Source organism: Podarcis filfolensis (genome assembly GCF_964270895.1).
Source record: "Podarcis filfolensis genome assembly, chromosome: 5".
Classification (NCBI taxonomy): domain Eukaryota; kingdom Metazoa; phylum Chordata; class Lepidosauria; order Squamata; family Lacertidae; genus Podarcis; species Podarcis filfolensis.
In genome coordinates this window covers 95,157,448-95,182,836 of record NC_139608.1, presented here as the reverse complement: position 1 = coordinate 95,182,836, position 25,389 = coordinate 95,157,448, and the positions used below count along the sequence as shown (strand labels likewise).

Here is a 25,389-nt window from a genome sequence, read left to right as displayed (position 1 = left end):
CAGATGGAGTGCAATACTGATTACTTGCATTAATTAGATAATGATTAATCGGATAATGTACGAGAAGTGCTTTGAACAAGAAAAGTAATTTAGAAGTGCTAAGTATTGTTAATGCAGCTGGGAATTCATATACAAGAACATGTGTGAATAATCTTTTTGGATTTTCTAAATGGACTGTCTCGATCATTTTCAAGCAGCCATCTATAAACGTTGAATTTACAAGGAACGAACATACGACGAGACGTCCAAGGACGCTGTGGGCACTTTCCCCTCTCAAATTCCCCAGTTCAATGGTGCACTGGGATCCCTTAGGAAACCTAAGTGCTAAATCATTTCAAGGAATTCATCCTTCATATACTGTATTGATTTCTTGTTTGCATCCCTGGTGCTTTAAATGGAAGCTGTGAAGCTAAAAATCCGTGTTGCCTCTGCATAATCCAGGGCCTACCAAAAGCTGACCTTAGAGCAGATTAACATGGCCCGTTCCTCTGCAAAACGTATATTTGGGGAGGCACCAGCCTCGTCTTTCCTAGAGCTGAACTGTCCTTTCCCCCTGGTTGTGTGCAATTGTAATGATCATTTCAATGATTGCTTCATACCACTTTTAAATATTTTTTATCTTGCTGTACACCTGCCTGATGTTTCGTGAGAGGGCAGTAGATAAGTACTTTAATACTTCTGTGAACCAACCTGAGACCTCTGGGTATAGAGCGGTATATAAATTCAATAAATAATAATAATAAACAAACAAATAGAAATTATTTGGCTGTGCAGACAAGCCTGTGAATCTCAATGGAGTGCAGGTTCACTGCACTTAAGGGGGCTGGCAAATAAAAGATTACTAGAGGTGTGCAGTACAATTTCATGCATGTTCACTCTGAAGTCATCCGCAGTACATTTAGTAGGTCCAATGGACAAATTACATTTAGTTTTTGCTATATAATTCTGTCCTTGGATGTTGGGTTTTTTTGTTTTTATCAGCACAGTATACTAGGTTTGGGAGACATATTCAGAAAAAACACATGTAAGGATGCCACTTCATAGTATGTGGAAAAACACACTGTGTTATGGTTACAGGTAGGTAGCCGTGTTGGTCTGCCATAGTAGAAACAAAATAAAAAAAATTCCTTCCAGTAGCACGTTAGAGATCAACTTTGTTATTGGTATCAGCTTTCGTGTGCATGCACACTTCTTCAGATACCACAAAAGCTCACACCAATAACAATCTTAGTTGGTCTCTAAGGTGCTACTGGAAGGATTTTTTTAATTTTGTTTCTAGGCTGTGTTATGGTCCTCAACACCAAAAATCCCCTGCTCTTTTCTCTGAATGTATTGATTGACTCAGAATTTATTTTTATTTATTTTTTATTATTAGACTTCTCATCATAGTATCTCAGGGTGGTTCACAAGATCAAGGCATTTAAATGAGATGTCTTTCACAGTTAGAAGGCATGCAATACTATTTCAATAGGCAATTGAAATTCATGGACTGCTTTGGGTGGATGAAAGAAGAGTTTGGATTTGATATCCCGCTTTATCACTACCCGAAGGAGTCTCAAAGCGGCTAACATTCTCCTTTCCCTTCCTCCCCCACAACAAACACTCTGTGAGGTGAGTGGGGCTGAGAGACTTCAGAGAAGTGTGACTAGCCCAAGGTCACCCAGCAGCTGCATGTGGAGGAGCGGAGATGCGAACCCGGTTCACCAGATTACAAGACTACTGCTCTTAGCCACTACACCACACTGAAATCAATGTGCATGCTTCTAGAGCGATTCCTCAACAATTATCCCTACAGAGAAAACAGTGGTATTTCCCTCCAGATAAATGCCTGCCAATACTGCTTGGGCACCACCTGGCTGCCCAGAGAGTAGGGCACTTACAGTTCCTGGTCGCGGGTATGGGACTCTTCCTTGGTAGGGAACCCATTGATAGTTGGGACCATCTCTGTGAGCATACGGACCCAGAAACACCCTCCTCACGTCCGTCATGCTATACATGCACACAGCCGATCCTTTAAAGATGTTGCTAATAATAGACAGGGTGGAAAAACAGATAGGTGAAGATAAAAAAGAAGAAGCAATTGTTTCTAAATTAGAGAGGTTCTAGAAATACCAGCTTTCCATTTATTTATTTTCTGTCGCAAAAAAAGCCGACAGCAACCTTGTGCAATTGTCTAACCAAATCAAAATGAAATGCTTTGAAAATGGGATTCAGTCGAAACCATTTACTTTGATAGAGAATTGTACCCACATTTTAATTTCCCCTTCCCTCCATGATCTTCAGGCATTTACTGCCCTTTAAGTCCCCTTCTCCCTAGCTCCAGTACCAGACCAGCACCCATGGGGCACAGCTTCCTTGAGCGGTTACAAACCAGGCAAGTGACAACCCTCTGAAAGGGTCTGGAGTTGTTGCTTGTATGGTGTGTAAATTCTCTCTGAAGAGCCAAAGCAAAAACATAGGGACAGGATTTGGCTTCCAGGTCAATAGAAACAAAAAGTTTGCATTCAATAGGCACCAGAAACAATTAGCCCTCCTATACAACACATACTAAGAAAAAGGTTTATGCAGAAAAACACACACACACACATTCTTTTAAACTGTGTGGTCGCAGACTTCTGAGCGATTATATATATATTGCTCATAGGAAAACTCCAGTTCATTAACCTCTTACATCTACTACTTTTCTAGCAGTTCAAAGGTTGAGAAAATGCCTTCTCTTTTAAAGGGCCATGTTAACAAAGAAAGCTTTTAAAAACGGGCAGCCTCCATGCACTCCCCCCCCCCCCAAGAAGTAAAATGATATGTCCGCTACCTGGAAGTTGTAAACACTCCATAGATGATTGGGGTTTTAGGGTCCTTTGAGTTCATTAGAAACACATCCTCTGTCAAAATAAATAAAATAAAATAAGGGGCAAGAAGCAAAACCAGCCGCCAATTTAGTAATGAGCATGCAGCTGGCCAGAGAGAGAATGGTTCTGTCTTCAGAAACACTTTGACCACTTACGGAGCTCATCAAAATGAGTGTCAATGCCGTTGGGACCTGGCACCGAACAAATCAGGCGTGCTTTGAGGAAAGTGGTCCACTTGTTGACGAGACTTCTGTGGCCACCAAAGTCATTCTACAAAAGAAATAGCTCATGTCAGGACACTTCAGTGCAGCCATGCGTAAGGTCCCACCTCCTCCAAAATAAGCCTGCTCCACACATGGCCTTGTCCAGTTAGGAACTGCAAGCGGCAATATAGCACCAGAGGTTTGTGACTCTCTGTGCATAATCGCCATGAGGTTCAGAGGGGAGGAAGAAGGTTTGTAGCTGGCTTCAGTCCATCGGCCCTGTTTTCAGGTAACTTTTGCTGCTAGTTTTCCAAACTTTACCCCAAAGAAGAAAGGTATATCTCACTTAAAGACAACAAGAGCATTTCTAAACTGTTGCTGCTGCTCAACAAACGTTACACCTGCTTTCACCACAAGCTTCCCAAATGAAGACTGGAATATAAGCCTAAAAAGAGAAATAACTGTTCTTACATGAAGCTACAGGCCCAGTTCAGGTGAACAGAATGCCTCAGACCTGTGCATTACCATGGGCTTCTCTACTTCTTTTGCTGCGGGAGCAGGAGAGCAAAAGCTTCTGCTTTTATTTCAGCACAAACTGCAGCTCCATGTTTTGTTTGAACTCGGGAACTGTGGTTTGTTTGAACTAAAGTTAGTTGAAGCAAACCGGACTCAAACTGAGCCCAAAGCTTACCATTGTTAATTCCTCATCACATCACATGGATATGTCCATTGTACCTTATACCTATTATTTGACACATCCACCCACAATACTAAATGTATTAGTGAAGTGATCTTTCTTTACAATTGAAAGAATATGATTGTGAGTGTATTCATCATCCAGTCACAGTTTTACCTTACAGATCTGTCCTATCCTGGCATGTGTAGCTTTTCCCGAATGCTCCCCATCAATTGCATTTTCACGGAAGAAAAAATAGATCTTATCATCCTCCGGGTTGTCACTTTCGGGGATCAGGTGAGCGCTGATAAACCGAGGATCTGAAAAGAAAATGCAAGTGTGTACTACAGTAATGATGGGTGGATTACAATGAAGGATCAGAGGGAGTGGGGGAATGGAGCTTATAAATATCCATTGCATAAGCTTTGGGTCATTCAGATTGTAGATCTTCCCAAGACTTGGTGAGGTATTTCACAACTTCTTCTTCCACAAAAACTCTAGCACTTACTGTGATTTGCCCACAGGTCCCTGAAGACTTAGCTATGACACTTTGAGGCTGATATGACTGAGCTATGATTAATGTTCATGATATGGACAACAACAAGTGGATGGAATTTTGAGGAGCAGCAGAAGATAGGGCAACATTAGGACCAGCCAAAATTGCAAGTTGATTTATTATCCTTGGCGTGAGTTGGAGTGAGCAATCTTATTCTTCAGTTTCTAGTCATCACCCATTGCTGAGGAGAGTTTGCCCATCACTTTAGCGGGAAAATAAATAGGGAGACACCAATCACAGGGAAATGAAAGGAAGAAACCTCCAGCAACATAAAGGGAAAAGGCTTCTATTAAGTTCAACCTGTTTCAAACCAAATTCTTTCTCAGGATCAGTGTTTTTTCTGGGGGGGGGGGGGCGGTTTGCAGAGGTACGCATACCCCTAAACATTTTGTGTGAATCTACATTTGGCCTCATTGAGGGGCAGTATTTCAATATGAGTGGGAAAATGAGAGCACCCCTAAACATTTTTTTAAGAAAAAAAGCACTGCTCAGGATCATTATGAATATAAACAGTATAAAACTATTAAACACACACACACAAACAAACAAACAAACACAAACACAATCTTTGGGGCACTTGTAATTTTATCAGCAAAGGAAAGAAACAGGATTACTGTTTTTTTATCCTTTAGAATGTTCTAATTTCATACTAAAACACAGTATTTCTTTAGTTATGCCTAACCAATGTAAATAACATATAAAGAAAATGGTGCAAATTAACTTCAGCAGCATGTGCTTCCTGGCCCTGATCCAGCTTTACTCATACACAAAAAGTAGCACAGAAAGAGAACCTCCAAATTTGCTTTGAATGTTGCTACCAGTGGCACCAGCTGGGAGGGCAATATGTCTCTACACCATATCATCAAAGGGCTCAGCCTGCAAGTTTACTGGTGGCAGCTGAGCACTTCAGTCCAGATCTCTTCTTTTCATCAAAACCTGTTTGATTTTGAGTTGCTTAATATTGAAACTGCACCCCAGGCTGAAACGGAAAACAAATACTACGAGTTAGGGGAGTTCTCTTGCACAACACTGGAATAATTTTAAGGGAATTCACTCTTAAAGCAAAATTTAAAGCAAATTTGGAGATTCTTTTTCTGCTTTCATGGAATCGGAGGGATTCCATGGGAAACCAAGAGACTCACTACATTATGTAAAGAGGAAGGCGCCTCAGCTGGACCAGAGTAACTATGCATGTCATTGCATGAATAAATGGCTTTGGAAAGCATTTTCACTGTTTCTGACTGGTCAAACTTTCGGGCTGTTTAGCCACCTGGATAAATCAATATATTTCAAGTCAATGAAAGAATGTTTTCATGTCAGCTGAGCAGCCATCTGTGCTTTTGATCATTTAGTTTCTGTTCTCTGTAGCTCTGCAATTCCTACATAGAGTATAAGAAATAAACAAAGGCGATAGGATAGGTCTAGAGACATGCATTTATAAGCATGCATGCATTGCATACGAAGCAACCTAACAGCACAACAGAAGCTTTTCATGTTTATGATGACCTACAAGAATGAAGAGAGCACAAAAAAAATTTCAACGTGAGTGCGCACACGCACACACACACACACACAATCTGCTCTGTTAGTTTCCATCATGTTGCATTCAAGCAACAGCAAAGCTCCAAACAGCCACACCGAAAACAAAAACAAAACCATCTGCTCATAACTCTGTTTTTGATAAGCAACAGAAAGTGACCCCCAAGTTTAGAAGTCAGAATGTAAGGCATTTGGGGATGTATGAATATAATATTTTAAAAGTGATTTGAAAGGAGAAGAGTTCACTAGTGTAAACATATGCAGCTGCCTTCTATTGAGTCAGATCATTTGCCCAGCAGAGTCTCTTCTTACTGGCTGTGTCTCTCCAAGCGCACATCAGATTCTGATGAATCCTAAATCCTAAGCTTGGGTCTCATGCCCAGAAAGCAGGGGGCCAAGTGGTTGTCCTCTTGTCTCTTTCTAGGCCCTTCTCTGAGTAGTTTTTCTTGCCACTTTCCCCTGCAAAACCCACTCTTTAGCTCTAAATCGGAACAAACAGCAATCCACACAACACCCAATTGCCAATCATTCCAATTCAGAGAATTCAGCGTTGGGTTTCCCTGGGAGAAAACAGAAGGGCAAATGGAGGGTGGATGAGCCCTTCACTGAGCTGATTCACAGAAATTCAGGATATCTCTGCGGTAAAAATGGTTCTCCTTCAAATCACTTCAGAATGAATCTGGGGGCTCTTGCAGCTTTGTGAGAAATTCTGAGTCCACTGGAGCTGCTCTGAGTGTGATTTCCCCAAACTCTCCATATACAGAAAATGCCAGGGAGGGGAAGATAGGAGGGAGGGGGGTAGATTTGTGACTGACAGCTCTTGCTTCCAACCAAGGGATAACTTTACCAGGGCTCTCCTTTTACTTCCAATCACTGTTATTCTGGGAGAAATGCAGAAGGATGGAAGAAAACCAAAAAACAAGCAAGCAACCATTGAGCTGTTTACACACACACACACACACACACACACACACACACACACACACACACACATATATATATATATACATAGACACACACATACTCAGAATAACTCCTTCACCCAGGCACTAATCCTTCTGAAATTTTGCAGGATACTTCCCTAGGGGCACATCAACAGTGCATGCTATTTTTCATGCAAAGGGGCACCCACTTTGACTTTCAAGTGTTATAACCGTCTTCACTGCACCTCAACATGCCACGACATCATCCCGTATGGTAGTATCAACAACAGACTTGTACAAAATCCAAAACAAATACAACTTTAGAATTTCTCCTCCCTAGTCACAAACAATCTGTGTTGAAGTGCATTAAAAATAACAAACTTCAAAAAAAGAAAAAAGAGAGAGAGGGAAAAATGTCTAGAACATGATTAAGCATGATCAAAGAAGGATAAAGCCACAGTGGTAAGCTTTCTCAACTTTAACCAGGTCTCTGATCTCTATGCCAAATCTAAAAATAGACCTTGGTTTACAACAACCAAAGCAAATAATAAAATAATGTATACTCCCCCCCCCATCTCTTTTCTTTAACAGGAAAAAAAAAATATTTGTTGTAACTCTAACAGTATTTCGTATAAACACTACATTTTGGGTGCCTCACTTCCATTAACAGTTCTTCCCAAATTTTATTGGCAGAAACCACAATTAAAGCATCCTTGATCTAACAGATGCAACTGAAATAAGAGGCTCAGAGCTGACTCTAAGATTCATTGTTTTCTTAAGCAATAGCAACATGTTTAGCTTGTCTCAGCATTTCAAGCTCAGATGAAGCTAGGGATATTTTTTTTAAAAAAATCAATCTAATACTCTTTCTTAAGTATTTCTTGCCAGCTGCATGACTAAACTACAAAAGGAAAACCAACACAAGAACATAAGGTAGTATTCCCAAATAAGTTATATTGAGGATTTCAATTGTGATATATACAACAGTTAATATGGACATTTGTTGTTAGTTATCAAGACATTCTAACAATAGTGAGCAAACACACATCCAGGAATTCTAACAAGGGGCATCTATTGTATGAGATGGCATTCAAGAAGACTGAATTAATGTCCTCTTCATGGTCTGATATTTGCCCATGAGATAAATTAAGTAAAAGAATTAATTTTGGAAATGTTGTTTTACCATTTGGATGTTACAATTACTCTGGTTTAATATATATTATTGGAGGTGCAGTTGCAATAAAATGATAAAGAGGAAACAAGACAAAAACCAAGGAAGCCAAAGCCAACAGAGAGCAACAGAAACAGGAAGCATCTTGGATATACGAAATAGTGTCCTTTTTCTTTCTTTTTGATCTGGAGAGGTGAGAGAGGCACGGAGAAGGAATCAAAGTGTCCTCAGAGAGTCTGAAGGCACAACTCAAGCTCAGAGGTTGCCAGTGCAGTGCCTGCAGGAACAAATGCACCCACAAAGGTCTTCCCTGGCACCCTCACGGTTCTCCCCGTCCCCCATTTGAAATTAGGGCTGAAATAGGAAGTTCTCTCTTGTAAGAAGAAGAGTTTGGATTTGATATCCTGCCTTTCACTCCCTTTTTTAAGGAGTCTCAAAGCGGCTAACATTCTCCTTTCCCTTCCTCCCCCACAACAAACACTCTGTGAGGTGAGTGATGCTGAGAGACTTCAGAGAAGTGTGACTGGCCCAAGGTCAACCAGCAGCTGCATGTGGAGGAGCGGAGACGCGAACCCGGTTCCCCAGATTATGAGACTACCGCTCTTAACCACTACACCACACTGGAAGTGGGAGCCTCTCTAGGAAGTTCTCTCTTGGAAGTGGGCGCCTCTCTAGGCAGTGGCGTGGCGTGGGTTGTCAGCACCCGGGGCAAGGCAAGTAATTTGCGCCCCCTAACCCGTGGATTTGCACCCCCTAACCCTAACCCCCAGATGTTGCACCCGGTGCGGCCGGCCCTCCCTGCACCCCCCACGCTACACCACTGTCTCTAGGAAGTGGCAGCAATCATCCCGCTGCCCGGGAGAGGCTGTGCGCAGCTATCCCGCTTTCTGCGCAGCGATCCCGCTTGCTGTCCTGTCTTCTGCCTTAGCTGCACGCAGCCTCTTCCGGGCGGGGGAGCCTTCATCTCGCTGCCCTGAAGAGGCTGCGTGCGGCTAAGGCAGAAGCCAGAACAGCAAGAGGCTATCTCAGAAGCCAGATCCCTCTTGCTGTTCTGGCTTCTGAGATTCAGAATATTTTTTTTTTCTTGTTTTTCTCTTCCAAAAACTAGGTGCGTCTTATGGTCTGGTGCGTCTTACAGAGCGAAAAATACAGTAGATTGAAATGGGTCTTTTTTGTACTTGCCCTTTCATTTCAATCATTCATCTCTACCACAACTGATTTATTTGGGCTATGAGGGGGATTGTTTAATGTACATTTTTAGTGATTTTTTTACATCTGAAATCACTTGCCAAGGCAATGAAGAAGGGAGAGAGGAAGACTGGCCATTTAGGATTTCCGATTTGTTTACTAGTTGGGGATTGGCGCGCGGGGGGTGGGGGGGTGGAGGGAGATAATACTTCTTTGTCTGGAAAATTGTCAAATGCCACACTTTATATTCAGAAAAGCCTGTTGAGAAAGAAAAAAAGCAAGAAAGAAAATGTTGAGCTGTGGTATAATTATCAGTTCCCAAGGCCTTTGTTCTTAAAGAGACAACAATAGTTTTGATTCTCTGTAATGACTAATTATATGATGAAGAAAAAATGAACACAGAAGTTCAGGGAAATTATACTGTAATTCTCCAAGTAAATTAGGTTTCTCACAAAACATTCCATATCAGCTGCCTAGCTTGCTTAATTTTAAGAAGGTAATTATCAGTGCTCACCATGTTTAGATGTGCTAACACACTCACTATATAAATAAATCTGAATTTACACTGCTGAACTTGGGTGATCTGGCCATGCATGGCCAGATGAGATGACTTATTAACGATGAGATGATGCCTTGCATGTGTCAACCAGCCATTGCAGAAAGCATGTTCAGACTTGTGTTCGAACATGTGAATGTCAAAGTGTGCCACACAAGCCCTGCCCTCAATGGCCTTGTGCCCATCTGCCCCACACGGGGAGCATCTACGACCGGCTTCTACTCATGTTCACTTGACTGCAAGCAAAGCCCACCATGACACTGGATCCCCGATCTTCCAGAGGGCTCTGCTCATGCTCAAGCGAATGTGAGCAAAGTCCCCTGCAGATCAGACAGGAAAATTGGCTTCCAGGTGGAGAGATCAAAATTAGAAACAGAATTGTTGGAACCCAATACTAAGAATTTGTCAAGAATGTACAACTTGCTGTTGAAATGGAATACACAGGATGAGACGGTTAAATCAGCTATGATTAAATGGGCACAAGACATTGGTCATGACATTATGTTTGCTGACTGGGAACAGTTATGGACCACCGGTATAAAGTTTACGGCATGTAATGCCTTAAGAGAGAATATTATGAAAATGATTTATCGGTGGTACATGACCCCAGTCAAGCTTGCAAAAATCTATCACAAGCCCAATAATAAATGCTGGAAATGTAATGAAACTGAAGGTACTTTCTACCACCTTTGGTGGACGTGCCCAAGGATCAAGGTCTTCTGGGAAATGATCTATAATGAAATTAAGAAGGTTCTTAAGTGTACCTTTCATAAGAAACCAGAGGCCTTTCTCCTGAGCATGGTAGGCCAATTGGTGTCAAGGAAAGATAGGATGTTTTTTATGTATGCTACAACAGCAGCAAGAGTTCTTTTAGCAAAGTATTGGAAGACACAAGAACTACCCACGCTGGAAGAGTGGCAGACGAAGGTGATAGACTATATGGGACTGGCTGAGATGACTGGCAGAATCCGCGACCAAGGAAAAGAGACGGTGGAAGAAGATTGGAAGAAATTTAAAATTTATCTTAAGAACTGTTGTAAAATTAATGAGTGCTAAAATGTCATGGGTAACGTAAAACAGAATTGCAGCAATAAATGATTGGGTAAGAGTAAAAGGATTAAAGAAAGTGAATTATGAGTAATTGAAATTAGGGGTTGCTGGGAAAGTTTAAAACAGGGATGCAGAAAAGGGAGGTATGGGGAAGTCGTTGAAATAAGGCTTAAGAAAACGAGGTTATGAAATTATACGTGTTTATATGTTTGTTTGTCTATGTATTGTTAGTTGTAAAGTGTTTTAATTTATGTTGGAAAATCAATAACACAGGGAAGGTTGGGCACTAATCAGGTTGAGGGATGCTGAGATTCCTGCATTGCAGGGGGTTGGACTAGATTAGGGGTCAGCAACCTTTTTCAGCCGTGGGCCAGTCCACTGTCCCTCAGACCATGTGGTGGGCCAGACTATTTTTTTTTTGGGGGGGGAGGAATGAACGAATTCCTATGCCCCACAAATAACCCAGAGATGCATTTTAAATAAAAGCACACATTCTACTCATGTAAAAACACCAGGCAGGCCCCACAAATAACCCACACATTCTACTCATGAAAAAACACGCTGAATCCCGGACCGTCTGCGGCCGGATTGAGAAGGCGATTAGGCCACATCCGGCCCCCGGGCCTTAGGTTGCCTACCCCTGGACTAGATGATCCTCGTGTCCCTTCCAACTCTTCTATGATTCTATGCGCACAAGGTTGCTAGAAGTAGGGTTTGTGTGCATGCACCTGCCCCACTGTCCAAATTCTGCCATTTGTGTGTTCTGGTGAAAGCCTGAACATGCATATATTAGTCCCAACTCATAGACTTTTCTTATCACCCAATGGTGACTTAAACAGTGGAGTCAGTTCCTACATCTGGTTGTGTCTTCAAGCGATGAAGATGTATTCATGAAACAAACCCGTTTTTGGCAACAAGTCTTTTGGAGTCCTGTGGGCACTATGCCCTGGGTGTGCCCACCTGCTTGCCCCTGTCATGACTGCCCCATTGCTTGTCCTCTCCATCTGAAGCACGGTCCACAATGACTGCCTATTAATTTATTTGTATAAAGGGACCCCTGACCATTGTGTCCAGTCGTGGCCGACTCTGGGGTTGCGGCGCTCATCTCGCTTTATTGGCTGAGGGAGCCGGAGTACAGCTTCCAGGTCATGTGGCCAGCATGACTAAGCTGTTTCTGGTGAACCAGAGCACCACACGGAAATGCCGTTTACCTTCCTGCCAGAGCGGTATCTATTTATCTACTTCCACTTTGACGTGCTTTCGAACTGTTAGGTTGGGAGGAGCTGGGACCGAGCAAGGGAAGCTCACCCATCTTGGGGATTTGAACCACCGACCTTCTGATTGGCAAGTCCTAGGCTCTATGGTTTAACCCACAGCGCCACCCGCGTCCCAATTTATTTGTATAGATAGCAGTATATTAGTATGTCTATATAACCCACCCACCCATCCCTCATTTTATTTGGATGCCGCCTTTCCATAGTTCAAAGCTGCTCAAGGTGGCTTGCAACATTAAAACAATCATATAATTGCAAAAATTGGTACTCATAAACAAAACATAAAACATCGGAAAGTACACAACCAAGCTGAGACATTTTCACATAAAACATAATAAAATTTAAAAATAAAGATACAAAAAATAGTATTAATAACAGCACACCCTGGCCGGTCAACAAAAACCCCTAAACAATGAGTCTCTTGAACAACCTCAGCTTTTGCAGCTGGAGTCAGTCTGGGCCCCGCCCTCCCAGTCTAGGTGGAAAATGACCTGCAGGACTCACAGGACTCACAGCCATGATCGTCTATCACCAAACGGTCCCAGGGTAAGTTAAAAATAGACAGCAATGCAAAGGCGTGCAGTGTACATTTAAAACTACCAATATCAGAGGAACCAAACATTGCCTGGAAGTGGCAGCAATGAGGGCTCTGGGGTCCAGCAGGGAGTCCCCTCCTGGCAGGTGGGCACCAGCAGGTGCCAGTCCCATATGCCGTGGTGCACTTTGCATGTACCCCTTTGGATTAATAGGCTTGTGGCTCCCTATTAATCACAGGGCTGCAAGTGTCAAGCGCAATACAGTTTTCCTCTGGGTTCCTGGTGGGTGGAGGTAAGCAGGAGTCCTGGAACCATAGATGGTATCTGAATGCCCAGCAACAAGCCCACTGAAAAGAGAGAGGATGCAATGGAAGAACTGAGGGAACATTCAGCACAATTCTCCCTATCACAAATCATATTTGAATGCATTTCAAAAAAGTAAACACACCAGGTAAACCTGAATGATACTAGTTACAGATAGGTAGCCGTGTTGGTCTGCCATAGTCAAAACAAAATTTTTTTTTTCCTTCCAGTAGCACCTGCACGTCTACAGGCTCATCACAGCTATCTGCCAATCACCCATTCCCACCACCCTTCTGAGTAATACCCCTCCCCACCTTCTCACTATATAGAAGGATCTGGCAACTTCTGTTTCAGTGTATCTGAAGAAGTGTGCATGCACACGAAAGCTCATACCAAGAACTAACTTAGTTGGTCTTTAAGGTGCTACTGGAAGGAAAAAAAATTTTTTTGTTCTGAATGATACTGTTAAACTTGTTTTGAGATTGCTACATGATGATAAAAAAACACGAAGATCATGGCCACTGGTCCCATCACCTCCTGGCAAATAGAAGGGGAAGAAATGGAGGCAGTGAGAGATTTTACTTTCTTGGGCTCCATGATCACTGCAGATGGTGACAGCAGCCACGAAATTAAAAGACGCCTGCTTCTTGGGAGAAAAGCAATGACAAACCTAGACAGCATCTTAAAAAGTAGAGACCTTGCCAACAAAGGTCCGTATAGTAAAAGCTATGGTTTTCCCAGTAGTGATGTATGGAAGTGAGAGCTGGACCATAAAGAAGGCTGATCGCCGAAGAATGGATGCTTTTGAATTATGGTGCTGGAGGAGACTCTTGAGAGTCCCATGGACTGCAAGAAGATCAGATCTATCCATTCTGAAGGAAATCAACCCTGAGTGCTCATTGGAAGGACAGATCCTGAATCTGAGGCTCCAATACTCTGGCCACCTCATGAGAAGAGAAGACTCCCTGGAAAAGACCCTGATGCTGGGAAAGATGGAGGGCACAAGGAGAAGGGGACGACAGAGGACGAGATGGTGGGACAGTGTTCTCGAAGCTACCAGCATGAGTTTGACCAAACTGCGGGAGGCAGAGGAAGACAGGAATGTCTGGCGTGCTCTGGTCCAGGGGGTCACGAAGAGTCGGACACGACTAAACGATTAAACAACAGCAAGAACAACATCATGATGAGCTACCTAAAGGATTCTCGGGATATTGCCCACCTGCAGCTGTCTTCCACATTCACCGTTTGTCTTGTGTAAAGCCATCACGCTGTATCTTCCCCATGCCTGCCTTAACTCCTGTACCTGAGATTCATTAGTTTCTTCATGTTCCACTTACCCTCAGCCCTCACATCCCTTTCTTCATTCACATTTGCATTTTAAACATTTAGTGCTTTCTTCTTTGCAGACTCAGAGCTGCAAATCTGGGGTCACATTGAATATATTTTTGTGCATCTTATAATTAACTTTCACAGCTAGAGTAGACAAACTTGACACAAAATCTATTAAAGGAAGATTAAATCCACGGCGCCAGTTAAGTTTGAAATAAGCAATGGTTGAATGATTGTGGGGTGTTTTTTTTACGCTAACCTGTCATGTTAGTGAAATAACACAAAATTCATCAAGAGATAGAAACAACAGTTGGCAGAGCAGAGGACAAAAAAAATATTCTTCATTACCTCTTTTGGTATTCAGTGTTATCACATCAATTATGACAGCCCTGTTTGGCATTCATGTGGCTAGAATGTGTAATTTCAAATTTAATTTAGCAACAGAAAATGTGAAGAATAAACACCAGTATTTTAGCTCAGAGGATCTCATTTATGGGCTTATAACTGATGTGATATTGCTGAGGTTTTTTTTAAAAAAATATGAGCAAATTCGGATGGGGGGGGAGGGGGAGGTTGTTTGAATCAAAAGGCAAAGATACAGAACAGGCTTGTTTGATCACACAGTCCATCTTCCTGTCACTGTATGAGTGTTCTCTCTCTTTTGTACTTTAAAGGTCAGCTCTAGTTTACTAAAGTCTGTCAAGTATCTTCCCTAATGCATACATGGAAAAATCAACACTGATATGCATTCTTGTGACTTTAGCAATGCAGTGATTTTGCAGTTTATCACAACCCCAAAGCCAGGTGTTATTTCTGCAAAGGGGAGTGTGTGCTCTGTGTGGAAATGTTGCATTATAAGTGAGAAGACAGCACTTGTGTAGTCACAAGACAATTGTGAAAAAGCCCAGAAAATGAATCTGTTCTGACTGGTTTGTATTTAAAGCAGGCATTCTATTTTTGTTTAAAACAAGTCTCTGCCATTGGACAGCTGCACACAGTTTAGGAGACACAGTGCAACTTGCTTCTGCCAGGGTCCTACTCGAGAGTAGGATGATCTCCTGACAGCATGCACAGAAATGCACTTGCTCGCATGCTGCCGCTGGAACTGGAAGCCTTTTGTTCAGTCCCCCCCTTCCATTTTGCAACATGCCCTGATGTCCTAAGTATTCTAGTGCCACATCAGCCAGGCATGAGGAAGGTGGCCAGGGAAATGCATGATATTGTGACGCAGAAATATAGGTACATCCGAATATGGGCAGATCTGTGCTTAGCTCCGCCCACTGGAGGTAAGGTAAAGGTACCCCTGCCCATACGGGCCAGTCGTGTCCGACTCTAGGGTTGTGCGCCCATCTCACTTAAGAGGGGGCCAGCGCTGTCCGGAGACACTTCCGGGTCACGTGGCCAGTGTGACGAAGCTGCTCTGGCAAGCCAGCACCAGCGCAGCACACGGAAACGCCGTTTACCTTCCCACTATAAAGCGGTACCTATTTATCTACTTGCACTTAAGGGTGCTTTCGAACTGCTAGGTGGGCAGGAGCTGGGACCGAACGACGGGAGCTCACCCCGCTGCGGGGATTCGAACCGCCGACCATACGATCAGCAAGTCATAGGCACTGAGCTTTTACCCACAGCGCCATCTGCGTCCCAGGACCACTGGGGGTACCCCCACCCATTTGGGACACCACCACCCACCCCACCCCACCACCCTGAAAAGAAGAAAGTTGGAAAGGAATGACTAGAGGATAAATGAAAGAGAGAGAAAGAGCACACAAGAGAGGAATGAGTAATATGGTAAAAAATAAAGAAAAGTGAGCCCCATGTTGTCAGCTGAAGCAAAATATCAGACAATCTAGAAGACTGATAGGAAGCACCATTGTGGTATACAATTCTTTGTGTGCCTGAAAATGCATCCGCCTGCAGAATACAGATCAGGGGCTACATTATATAAATGAAAATATCCCCCAAGATTAGTAGTCATGCTGTATCCTTCCACCTCATCTATCTTGCTGCTAAAGTAATTGAAAATACATTTTCTTTACAAAATCAAGACAAGCTGTGCAAGCAAGGAAATAAATCATCATGTACATAATTCTGACAGCACTATTGTTGGCTAACTTGTTGGGTTCTAATGCAGAATGCATACGGATCATTTTCTCCAGGCTGCAAGACTAGGATACACTGCTGCCGCTGCTCTCTCTTTCTCCCTTCCCATGTTTGTAGATCTTATTTTAACCTTTTAAACTTACTTTAGGATACTTTTATTTGCCAGCTTTGCAAGACACTGTATCTGTCTGCTCCCCAGTCCTCCTTTTTACAGTTATCTTTAAAACTTTTTATTATTTCCTGCTATGTTTGCCATAAAGTCAATCCCTCCTTTCATCTTTTGATTCCCTGGACTTTGATTTCCTGCATGGAATCCTCCTGGTCAATTTTCAGTCTTCCAACCAGTCAAGGAAATGCTGTGTTCATATTTCTATTGTGGAAAGGGATGGTGGATCTGTGGTGAAGCATATATGTTGCAGACAGAAGGTGCCAAGCCCAACCCCTGGCCGGTCCATTTCAAAAGACCAGCTAGATGGTACTGGGAAAGTCACCGACTTAAGACTCTGGGTAACCACCTCAGCCTTCAAAAAAGTGTGGCCTGGGTGAAGGCAGAAACTCAAAACTGAAACCACGTTCTGTAATTACCCTTAGAGTCCAGTTGTTGAGGCTGCAGCTTGAAGACAAAGGGCTTGTCCATGCTTTTGTTTAATGTGGATGGTAAGCTTCCTTGTATGCCCATTCATTGTCCATATGAGGTTCTCTAGATCACCACTTACACAAGCTTTTCCCTCCTTTGATCTGGATTTTCTCATGCCCTCTCCTTTTTGTAGTATCCCAGGTATGAGAAAAGCTAGATTAATGAAGGGGAAGCGTGGGAAGGCAGTGATGTAGACGAGAACATCGTATGGATAATTAAAGAAGGTACAGGAAGCTTAAGGGACACGGGTGGCGCTGTGGGTTAAACCACAGAGCCTAGGACTTGCCAATCAGAAGGTCGGCGGTTCGAATCCCTGCGACGGGGTGAGCTCCCATTGCTCGGTCCCTGCTCCTGCCAACCTAGCAGTTCGAAAGCACGTCAAAGTGCAAGTAGTTAAATAGGTGGGAAGGTAAACGGCGTTTCCGTTCGCTGCTCTGGCTCGCCAGAAGTGGATTAGTCATGCTGGCCACATGACCCGGAAGCTGTACACCGGCTCCCTCAGCCAATAAAGCGAGATGAGCGCCACAACCCCAGAGTCAGCCACGACTGGACCTAATGGTCAGGGGTCCCTTTACCTTTACCTTTTACAGGAAGCTTATTGTCTTCATGGCACATCAGTATGGATGAGGCCAAAGATGGGAGCAGGGGCCTCTTAAGGCTCTCTTCCAGGACTGTTCTGCCACAGAAAACCAAGTATTTGACCAAGGGGGGAAATAGTCAAGGTGTTTTCTGCTTGAAGAGCCTGGGTAAAATGTGAAGAAGCTCCTTTCTTTCCTATGCTGGTCTTCCATTCAGCGGCTGCATTGTGTAAGAAGAGGATTAAAAACAAAACAAAGCCCTAAAAATGGGACAAGTAGCAATTCCCACAGCGGAAAACCATTGGAGATTCTCTCTGATAAAGTAGCCTCGAACCATAGTTTCACAAATGCCTTCTCCCTGTAATGCAGGAATCTCAGCTAGATCATACATCCAACCTCTGTTTATAAACCTCCAAGGAAGGAGAGTCCACCACATGGAGTAAAATGGAAAATGAAGCAAAAGCAAAATACTTTGGGGAGTTTCATCTGTAACTCTGTTATGGTGATCTGCCTGGAATGGAGCAGGACAAAGTTGGTAGTGGAACACTTTCAATAAACTCTTGAAATTGATGCTCCATCACACACACACATCAAGGGATATAAGCTCTGATAGGACTAGTCCAATGAAAATGCAGCTGTTTCATTTAAAAAGCCCAATGAACACCGCAATTTTGTTGCCAGTTTTTTTGTAATGCCATGAAACTGTACAGTATTGTATTACATGATATAGTAATTGTTCTTCTTTATAAAGTAGTTAGCAGGTGGTCCACCAACAAGCCAATAAACTATGGCGCATCTCTGACTTCACCATAACATTTTAACTGTGCGATAAGTTTTATTTGGCTTTTTATGACTCAGGAAGATCACTTTTATCTCTCTCCTCCGCCACACAAATAAAACCAAAGGTGGGGTGAACATGCATAGATGTGTTTGCTGAACCATTTTGGGGAGCCTGATCATCTCTCTCTCGCTAAAGCCTGCCAGAGAGATGAAGCAGAGCCAGAGCATCGTCTCGAGTGATAAAATGGGGGGGGGGGGGGGAATGCAGGTGGGAGTCCACATTTTAATGCTCATGGCTACAAAGATCCAGGCCATTTGTAAATGAGCACATACAGTAGTACCTCAGGTTAAGTACTTAATTCATTCTGGAGGTCCGTTCTTAACCTGAAACTGTTCTTAACCTGAAGCACCACTTTAGCTAATGGGGCCTCCTGCTGCCACTGTGCCGCCGGAGCATGATTTCTGTTCTCATCCTGAAGCAAAGTTCTTAACCTGAAGCACTATTTCTGGGTTAGCGGAGTCTGTAACCTGAAGCGTATGTAACCTGAGGTACCACTGTACCTCAGAGAGAAAGCTTTTACACAGTCTGAACCTCATATGTGTATTTTTACTTGCAATTGAATAATAATAATGCATGTAAGGTTTTTGTAACACCGAGAAGCACTCCAAAATTGTAAAAGAGGAAGAAGAAGAAGAAAAAGAAGAAGAAGAAGAAGAAGAACCACCACCACCCACACATTCCCAATCTGAAGTGGTAGAGCTCAGGATGCTATCATTCCAGTCAGGTTGGTACACCTGTTGTGGAACCGACGGTAAATGCTAGCTTTTAAAGGGTATGAAAAGTTATTGCAAAGAGAAAATTAACCACAGCTCTAGCACATCCCTTTGCAAATTCTGCATTTTAGGCAGTCTATGCTTTTTTTTTTTTTACATAGGAAACCATGAAAAATTGTTTCCAGCACATGCAGTGCGAAGGGGTGATTCCCATATTCCCACCTCATTTTGTTGTATGCATTGCTATTTTCCTAGAAAAAGTGGCACTGGAACTCACCAAACGCCTTCCCTGTTGTCTTAGAATGGCAATGGCACCCACTTGAGTTCCAGTGACTTCCAGCTGCAAAAAAACTCCCTGGTTGTGTGTGTAAGCTAGGTCTGTTTCTGAGGTAACCACATCAACACAAAAGCTATTTTCTGATTTGGAGTATAAACTGACATTCCAAAAATGCATTCAAAACTCTGTTCAGCACAACTATCTGAATGGATGCAGATTCAGGTCCGCAAGGGTATGTTTTCATTTAGTTTCCATCAATGTGCTGTGATGTCAAAACCCTCATGCACTGGCCAAATTCAGTTTCAAAGCATTCATCGATGGAAGATTTACACACCCACATATTCTTATGCTTTAAATGCAAGTGAGTTTTAAAGCAATCTCATACCAGCTATCAGTTTGATATCATCCATGACATTATTTGATTTTCAGAATGGCGAAGGTTGAGCTCACTGAACTATAAACAGTTTGAAACATGGAGAGCAATCCCATGACACGTCTCGGCACAAACTGTAATTTAAATCACGTTGTATGCTAAGCCGAAAAGGCAGCACAGCTCTCAAAGGACACAAGGAAATTTGCAGTCATATTTCCGCTGCAATCCTGTAACTGCAAATTTGTTGTCTTCCTTTAATGCAAAAGGCAGACATCTGTAATTGAGAACAGCATTCAGTTCATGTTTATTCAGAAGCAAATCCCATTGACTTCTACTTGAGGGTGTGCTCCTTGTGCTGTGCATTTACATATGGAAATGCTCACCCCCAAAGCACTGTCGTGGTTCCTATATGCATTGTTATACATGACTTTCATATGCATATTTCTCATCCAACTGATTGGGCCTGCTGTCTTCTACCTGGCTCAACCCAAAGGGTTTTGCTGATGGATGGCACCTGCCAAGCCCTGAGCGATCAGACCTGATGATCAGCTCCTTGTCTGGTCTTCTGAAGCCCCTTGCAAAGTGTTCTGTAAGACCTGACTACCCACCGACTGTTGAATCTTGTGGAGCACCTTGGTAGGCGCTCTGCAGACTGTGTGTTTGCCCACATGGTCTGGTTTCAAACTGCAGGCAAAAAAATTTCACCTGACACCACTGTGGTGTCAGGTGACTGACATGTGGGTGACCCTGCCCACCTGTCAAACTTGGCCTGAGGTTGGGCTGGAGTCAGTTGCAATCTGGCCAGCAGGCGAACTTGCCCATCTCTGCCCTATAGCCTTCTTTTCAGTTTGTTATTCAGCACTTTGCAATGTACATGTGGATCAACTTAATATCTGTTTACAAAGCTCCCTTAATGAAATAAGTGGCAAGATTTAGAGGAATAATAGATAGGAAATATTTTTAAGCTGAGCACACTCTGTCCTGAGAAGAACTATTCCACGACGGAGCATCCTTTCTTATAGGTGAGTGATTGATGAAGGATAGGATAAGCCAGTGGTCTATGTCTATACACATAGACAAAAGTACAGAAACACACACATACACACACAATTTAATTTGTCTATATTTCCTGGTAACTGGTGAAGAACTGAATTCAAAAATATATTCACTCTTTTTTTTATGCGAGGCATGGAAAATATTGGAGGTGAAGTGGGGTGAAGGTGCACAAAATTTAAAAATAGCCACTCCGGTCCAGTAAAGGATACTTGCAATGAAATCACTTACAATGAAATCCTATTGAAACAGTTTAATTAAAATGGTTGAAGACTTAAATCCCAATTGGAGGTTACTTTAGATCAGCATTTCTCGTAAGATTTCTCGAATCCAAAATGGGTTTGGAGGCTCATCTTTGGGTAAAAGTTGCAAGGAAGCTAAAACAGTTTCAATAAGGCAAACAAAATATCCATGTGGGGAGGATCAATTTCCATATCTTTTGTAAACAGAGAATATGGTGAAAATCTTGAAGTGTTTACTTGAAGAAATCACCCACCATCAGCTATGGAAGTGTGTTTAAAACATATTTATTCTGGTGTGGTATTTTTAATAATCTGCAAGTATGAATCATAAAACCCCATAGGTGCAAACCACATGAAAGTTTTATTCTGAAAAAGAATGCAAAGTTTGCACCCTGGGAATGTTATCTCCTGTTTCCTGTCTATTGTTGCCAGGTGGTGACCTCCTTTTTGCCACATGAATCATCCTAATGTTTTTGGAGGAACTGAATTTATTGACAAATAAGCTTTGTCAGCGCATTGCTACTCACAAATAGCAGCTTTACATCACACTGGGCAAAATTCAACAGGAAGCTGACCTGTGTAATGAATGGGAAGGATGAAAAAGCACAGTAGGTCTTCACTGTGTAGCCTTTGCAGTTATATTTGGGTATTTCAAGTGTTTCTGAAAAGTATGGGCATGGCAGATGCCGGTAATTTTCAAAAAGGAGGCAAGCTCTGGTGTTTCTGGTAATCAAACAGAACTTGTCTTCTTTTTGTTTCCATTTTCTCAATACTTTTTCTCTCTTTCTGTCCACCCATAATTTTCAGACTGAACATATGCACTCAAATATCATTTTAAAGGTTGACTAATGAGATGCCACTTAAATAACTTTACACAACCCCATACCAATTCCAGTAAAATACACGCTCGACATAATATTGAAGTATACCTACACATTTTAAAAGGTAAAACCAACCTATCATAGGAGCAAGCTTCTTGGCTGCTACTACAGAATTAATTACCTGTCAAATTATTTTAGTATTTGTATTAAAACACAGATACAAATTTGAGCAATCGGGGACTACACTGTTTTTAATTAAAATTACCTGATTGTGCCCATAGGCTTCAGACAGACTGTGGTTGCAATTTTATGAGCACTTGAAAGTTCTGCTATCAGACAGACTTACTTCTGAGTGAGCAGGAAAGGGATTAGGCAATTAAACTAATTTCAAAATCCTTAAATTTGGATTGAATATGTGCATTTCCTTTCTGCCTCTCTCCTATTTCCCTTTGGGACAATTTTTACTGCTCGATTAGGAGACATACCCCATTGCAGAGCCTCACACTCATTCATGTCTCTGCTGCTCCAAGAGTCAATTAGCATTAACCAGCTTCATGCAGATGAACATATCTAATCCATCTCTCCCCCACTCCACCCCACCTTTATGGCTCATGCGCTCCCGCCACATCACACTTAACCTTTGCCATGGTGTCTCCAAAGAAGAATTTGTTTCACTCCATTCATGTCCTACCCTGTTTGGCAAACCACACTCCGGTGTCGCCCTGGGCCTTTGTATGGAACACACTAATCTGATTGTTCTTCCACTCTACAAACTCTGGGTCAACAATCAGGCTCTTGCCAGAAACTAATTAATTTGCAAACAGTCCCTGTTTTCACAGAGGGGGAGCTATTGAGAGTGATGTCAGCAGAGGCGATCGCGCCGCGGTGACATGCATTGTTTTCTGTGCCATTCTCCTCACTCACTTCAACCACACACATGAACTCCAATTATGCAGTCAACAGTAAATCTCTTAATGCCCACCAGACTCTGACCATGGTGGCCAGAAAAGAGGAAATTCATATTGACGAGGTCAATGCTAATTAAACTAATTGTCACAGAAGAAGGAGGGGAGGGGGAGGGAGTCAAGTCAGACATTCAAGATCCAGTGACGTCGTCGCCCATGATGCTTCTTCTCCAACTGAAGTCAACATGGTTAAGATTCACTTCTCTGTTTATGTCTTCAGACTACTTCCCTGTGCTCAGGAATAAACCACAACTGAGCACAAGCGTCTGATTCAAATATACGGGGGGAAACTGTTTTCCATTGGCAACTTTGGCTCTTTTTGGACTGAGGACTGCCTGGCAGAGCTAGCCAAGAAACTGACACAGCTATCAAACATGCAGGCGCCCAGTGGGTGTAACTTCAGATGACTTAGTCAAGGTAGCAGAGAGCTCTCAAAATGTGCTCAGGGATCAATGGATCCAGAAATGGGAGCATTCCATAGTCATCCATCAAAGGAAGTCACTGAAAAATATTGCTAGAAAGTGCTGTATGACTGAGGATTGAGGCCATGTTTCCCATCCCAAAGGCTGTGAAATTATGAGGGCATTCTCTCTCTCTCTCTCTCACTGAATACTCACTCAACTTCTATAGTACTCAGCAGCTTAAGGACAATGTCTCTGGAGAACTTGGCATGGATATTTTCCCACTTAGTTTTGTTTTTTTAAAGCCACAGACAGTATGGTATAAACATCAATAAGCTTTACAAAACTGAATAAAAAGCAAGGACATGATGAAAACATCCCATAACGTTTTTCTCTCTCTCTTTTAAAAAACCTCGGCTCTGCATAAAGGGAATACAGCCATTTATTTCCTTGCAGAGAGAAGTGGAGGGAGTTGGACAAAAACATCTATCTGTCTGCCCCTAATATTGAAATTTGCTGAGCTTAAGATTTTTACAGTGAAAGCTGCTGGTCTAAAGATTAAGAACCATTTTGTCAAAAAAAAGTAATAACAGAAAAAAAAAGTTTGTGTGTTAAGGATGAGGGAGGAATATGTTCAATCTGCACTTTGATGCAAACATACCAGATATGTCTTCCCTGAAGGAATATATGAAATGAGACACAGTTCTCCTTCAAAACTAATCCAAATGGAGATGCAGTTCTTCAGCCAAAGAATGCATTCAAAAATGTGCACATTAATGAAAAGCACATACAAAAGAGTGTACGCTAGTAAAAAATAATGTGCAAAATGCATTTTATTATAGGAAAATTGCTTGCAAAAATTGTGTTAAAATTAGCAAGAGTAGAAGTGTACATGAAAATGCATATTAATTTTCATAGGTTGTTGTTGTTTTTAAAAAGCAACCTCATGCATATGCATATATGGGACATTTATTATTATTATTATTATTATTATTATTATTATTATTATTATTATTTACCACTGGATAAAACAGAGGAACCAAACTTGAGAGATTCTTCCCTCCCTAGTGTGCATGTGGATGGGAGGGGGGAAGAGAGGTCTCTCAGTTCCCTAAAGTAGCCGGAAAGGACTTTAATGGGGGGTGGGAGGATGTCCTCAGCCCCCACAGCCCCTTCAGCCTGCAGAAAGAGAGGCCTAACAGACAGCTGATTTCCCGCATGAGCACCGCGCATGCTAGAACTTCCCCTAGAAAGTGCTGTACAATGAACTGGGTTTCCAGGGCAGACAAATCGACCTGGAAAGGCTCCCCTGAGTTTGAAAACTATTACTCTAAAGGCACCACGTGGAGTAAGGAGTATAACCCAATAGCCTCCCTTTGGTAAGTCAGAGGAGATACACACATTTGAATTCCATAAAAGCTTCCGGCTTCTAAAGGCTTTGACTTCTAGAGGGGGTTGCAAGAAGCTCTGTGTAGGTAATCTTACCCCCTCTCTGTCCTCAGGCCGTTTCCATTTCCTGATCCTCTCAGATGCATCCTTAGTGCTAACTTGGGAAAAATCAGTTCTCACATTCAGCGCCGAGAGCCACAGTTTCGGCACTGAGCCATGGGGACAGTGGACAATGACTGTGCTCTCTCGCTGCATAAATCCTCCTGACTCAGCTGTCAGTGTGTGGATCTACAGCACAAAAGCAGCTTTTACTTGCATGACTGAGCTAGGGCAGGTTATCCTTGGGATCAATCAGCTGGGGAGAGTTAAGATAGTATTCCGGAAGATTCTTTGGTTATAGGTCCACAGAAAGCCAAAGGAATAATAATAATAATAAAAATCTCCCTTTTCACCCGTTGACATTCTCTGAAGTCCAGCTATCTTGACTAAAATTAGAGTGAAAGTAAAACTAAGGAATAACCGTTTCCAATGTATTTCTCACAAATGGCACACACACCGTTCTCATGATGCTAACATTGAGCAGCGCCATATGTTTGGCAGAGGTTCATAGTTGTTATTTATATTGCGTTAGCGCCTACAGGGCTCCCAATCAGTGAGTCATTACGTCTGGCACAGGGTGCCCGTTGAATTAAAAGGCATTCCTGCCCCCCCCTTCCCTCGTTGCTGCTTCTGCCTTAGTTTACAGCACAAGTCCAAAGCCATTGTGGAATTTCCTTGTGACAGTGGGCAGCAATTGGTTCTCAAAGGCAGAGCTTTTTGTGATTCCGACTTCTGCAGCTGGAG

At 42.5% G+C, this 25,389-nt stretch overlaps 1 protein-coding gene across 1 annotated transcript in view; it reads right to left on the bottom strand.

Moving 5' to 3' along the window:
• SEMA3A (semaphorin 3A) overlaps positions 1–25,389 on the bottom strand; it is a 190,413-nt gene that overhangs the window by 31,189 nt on the left and 133,835 nt on the right. Inside the window, exons 7-10 of the mRNA XM_083615606.1 lie at positions 3,906–4,048; positions 3,005–3,119; positions 2,813–2,882; positions 1,881–2,025 (exon numbers count right to left, since the gene is read on the bottom strand). Coding sequence (XP_083471732.1) covers positions 1,881–2,025; positions 2,813–2,882; positions 3,005–3,119; positions 3,906–4,048 — 473 coding nt within the window. The remainder of the gene's footprint in view (positions 1–1,880; positions 2,026–2,812; positions 2,883–3,004; positions 3,120–3,905; positions 4,049–25,389) is intronic.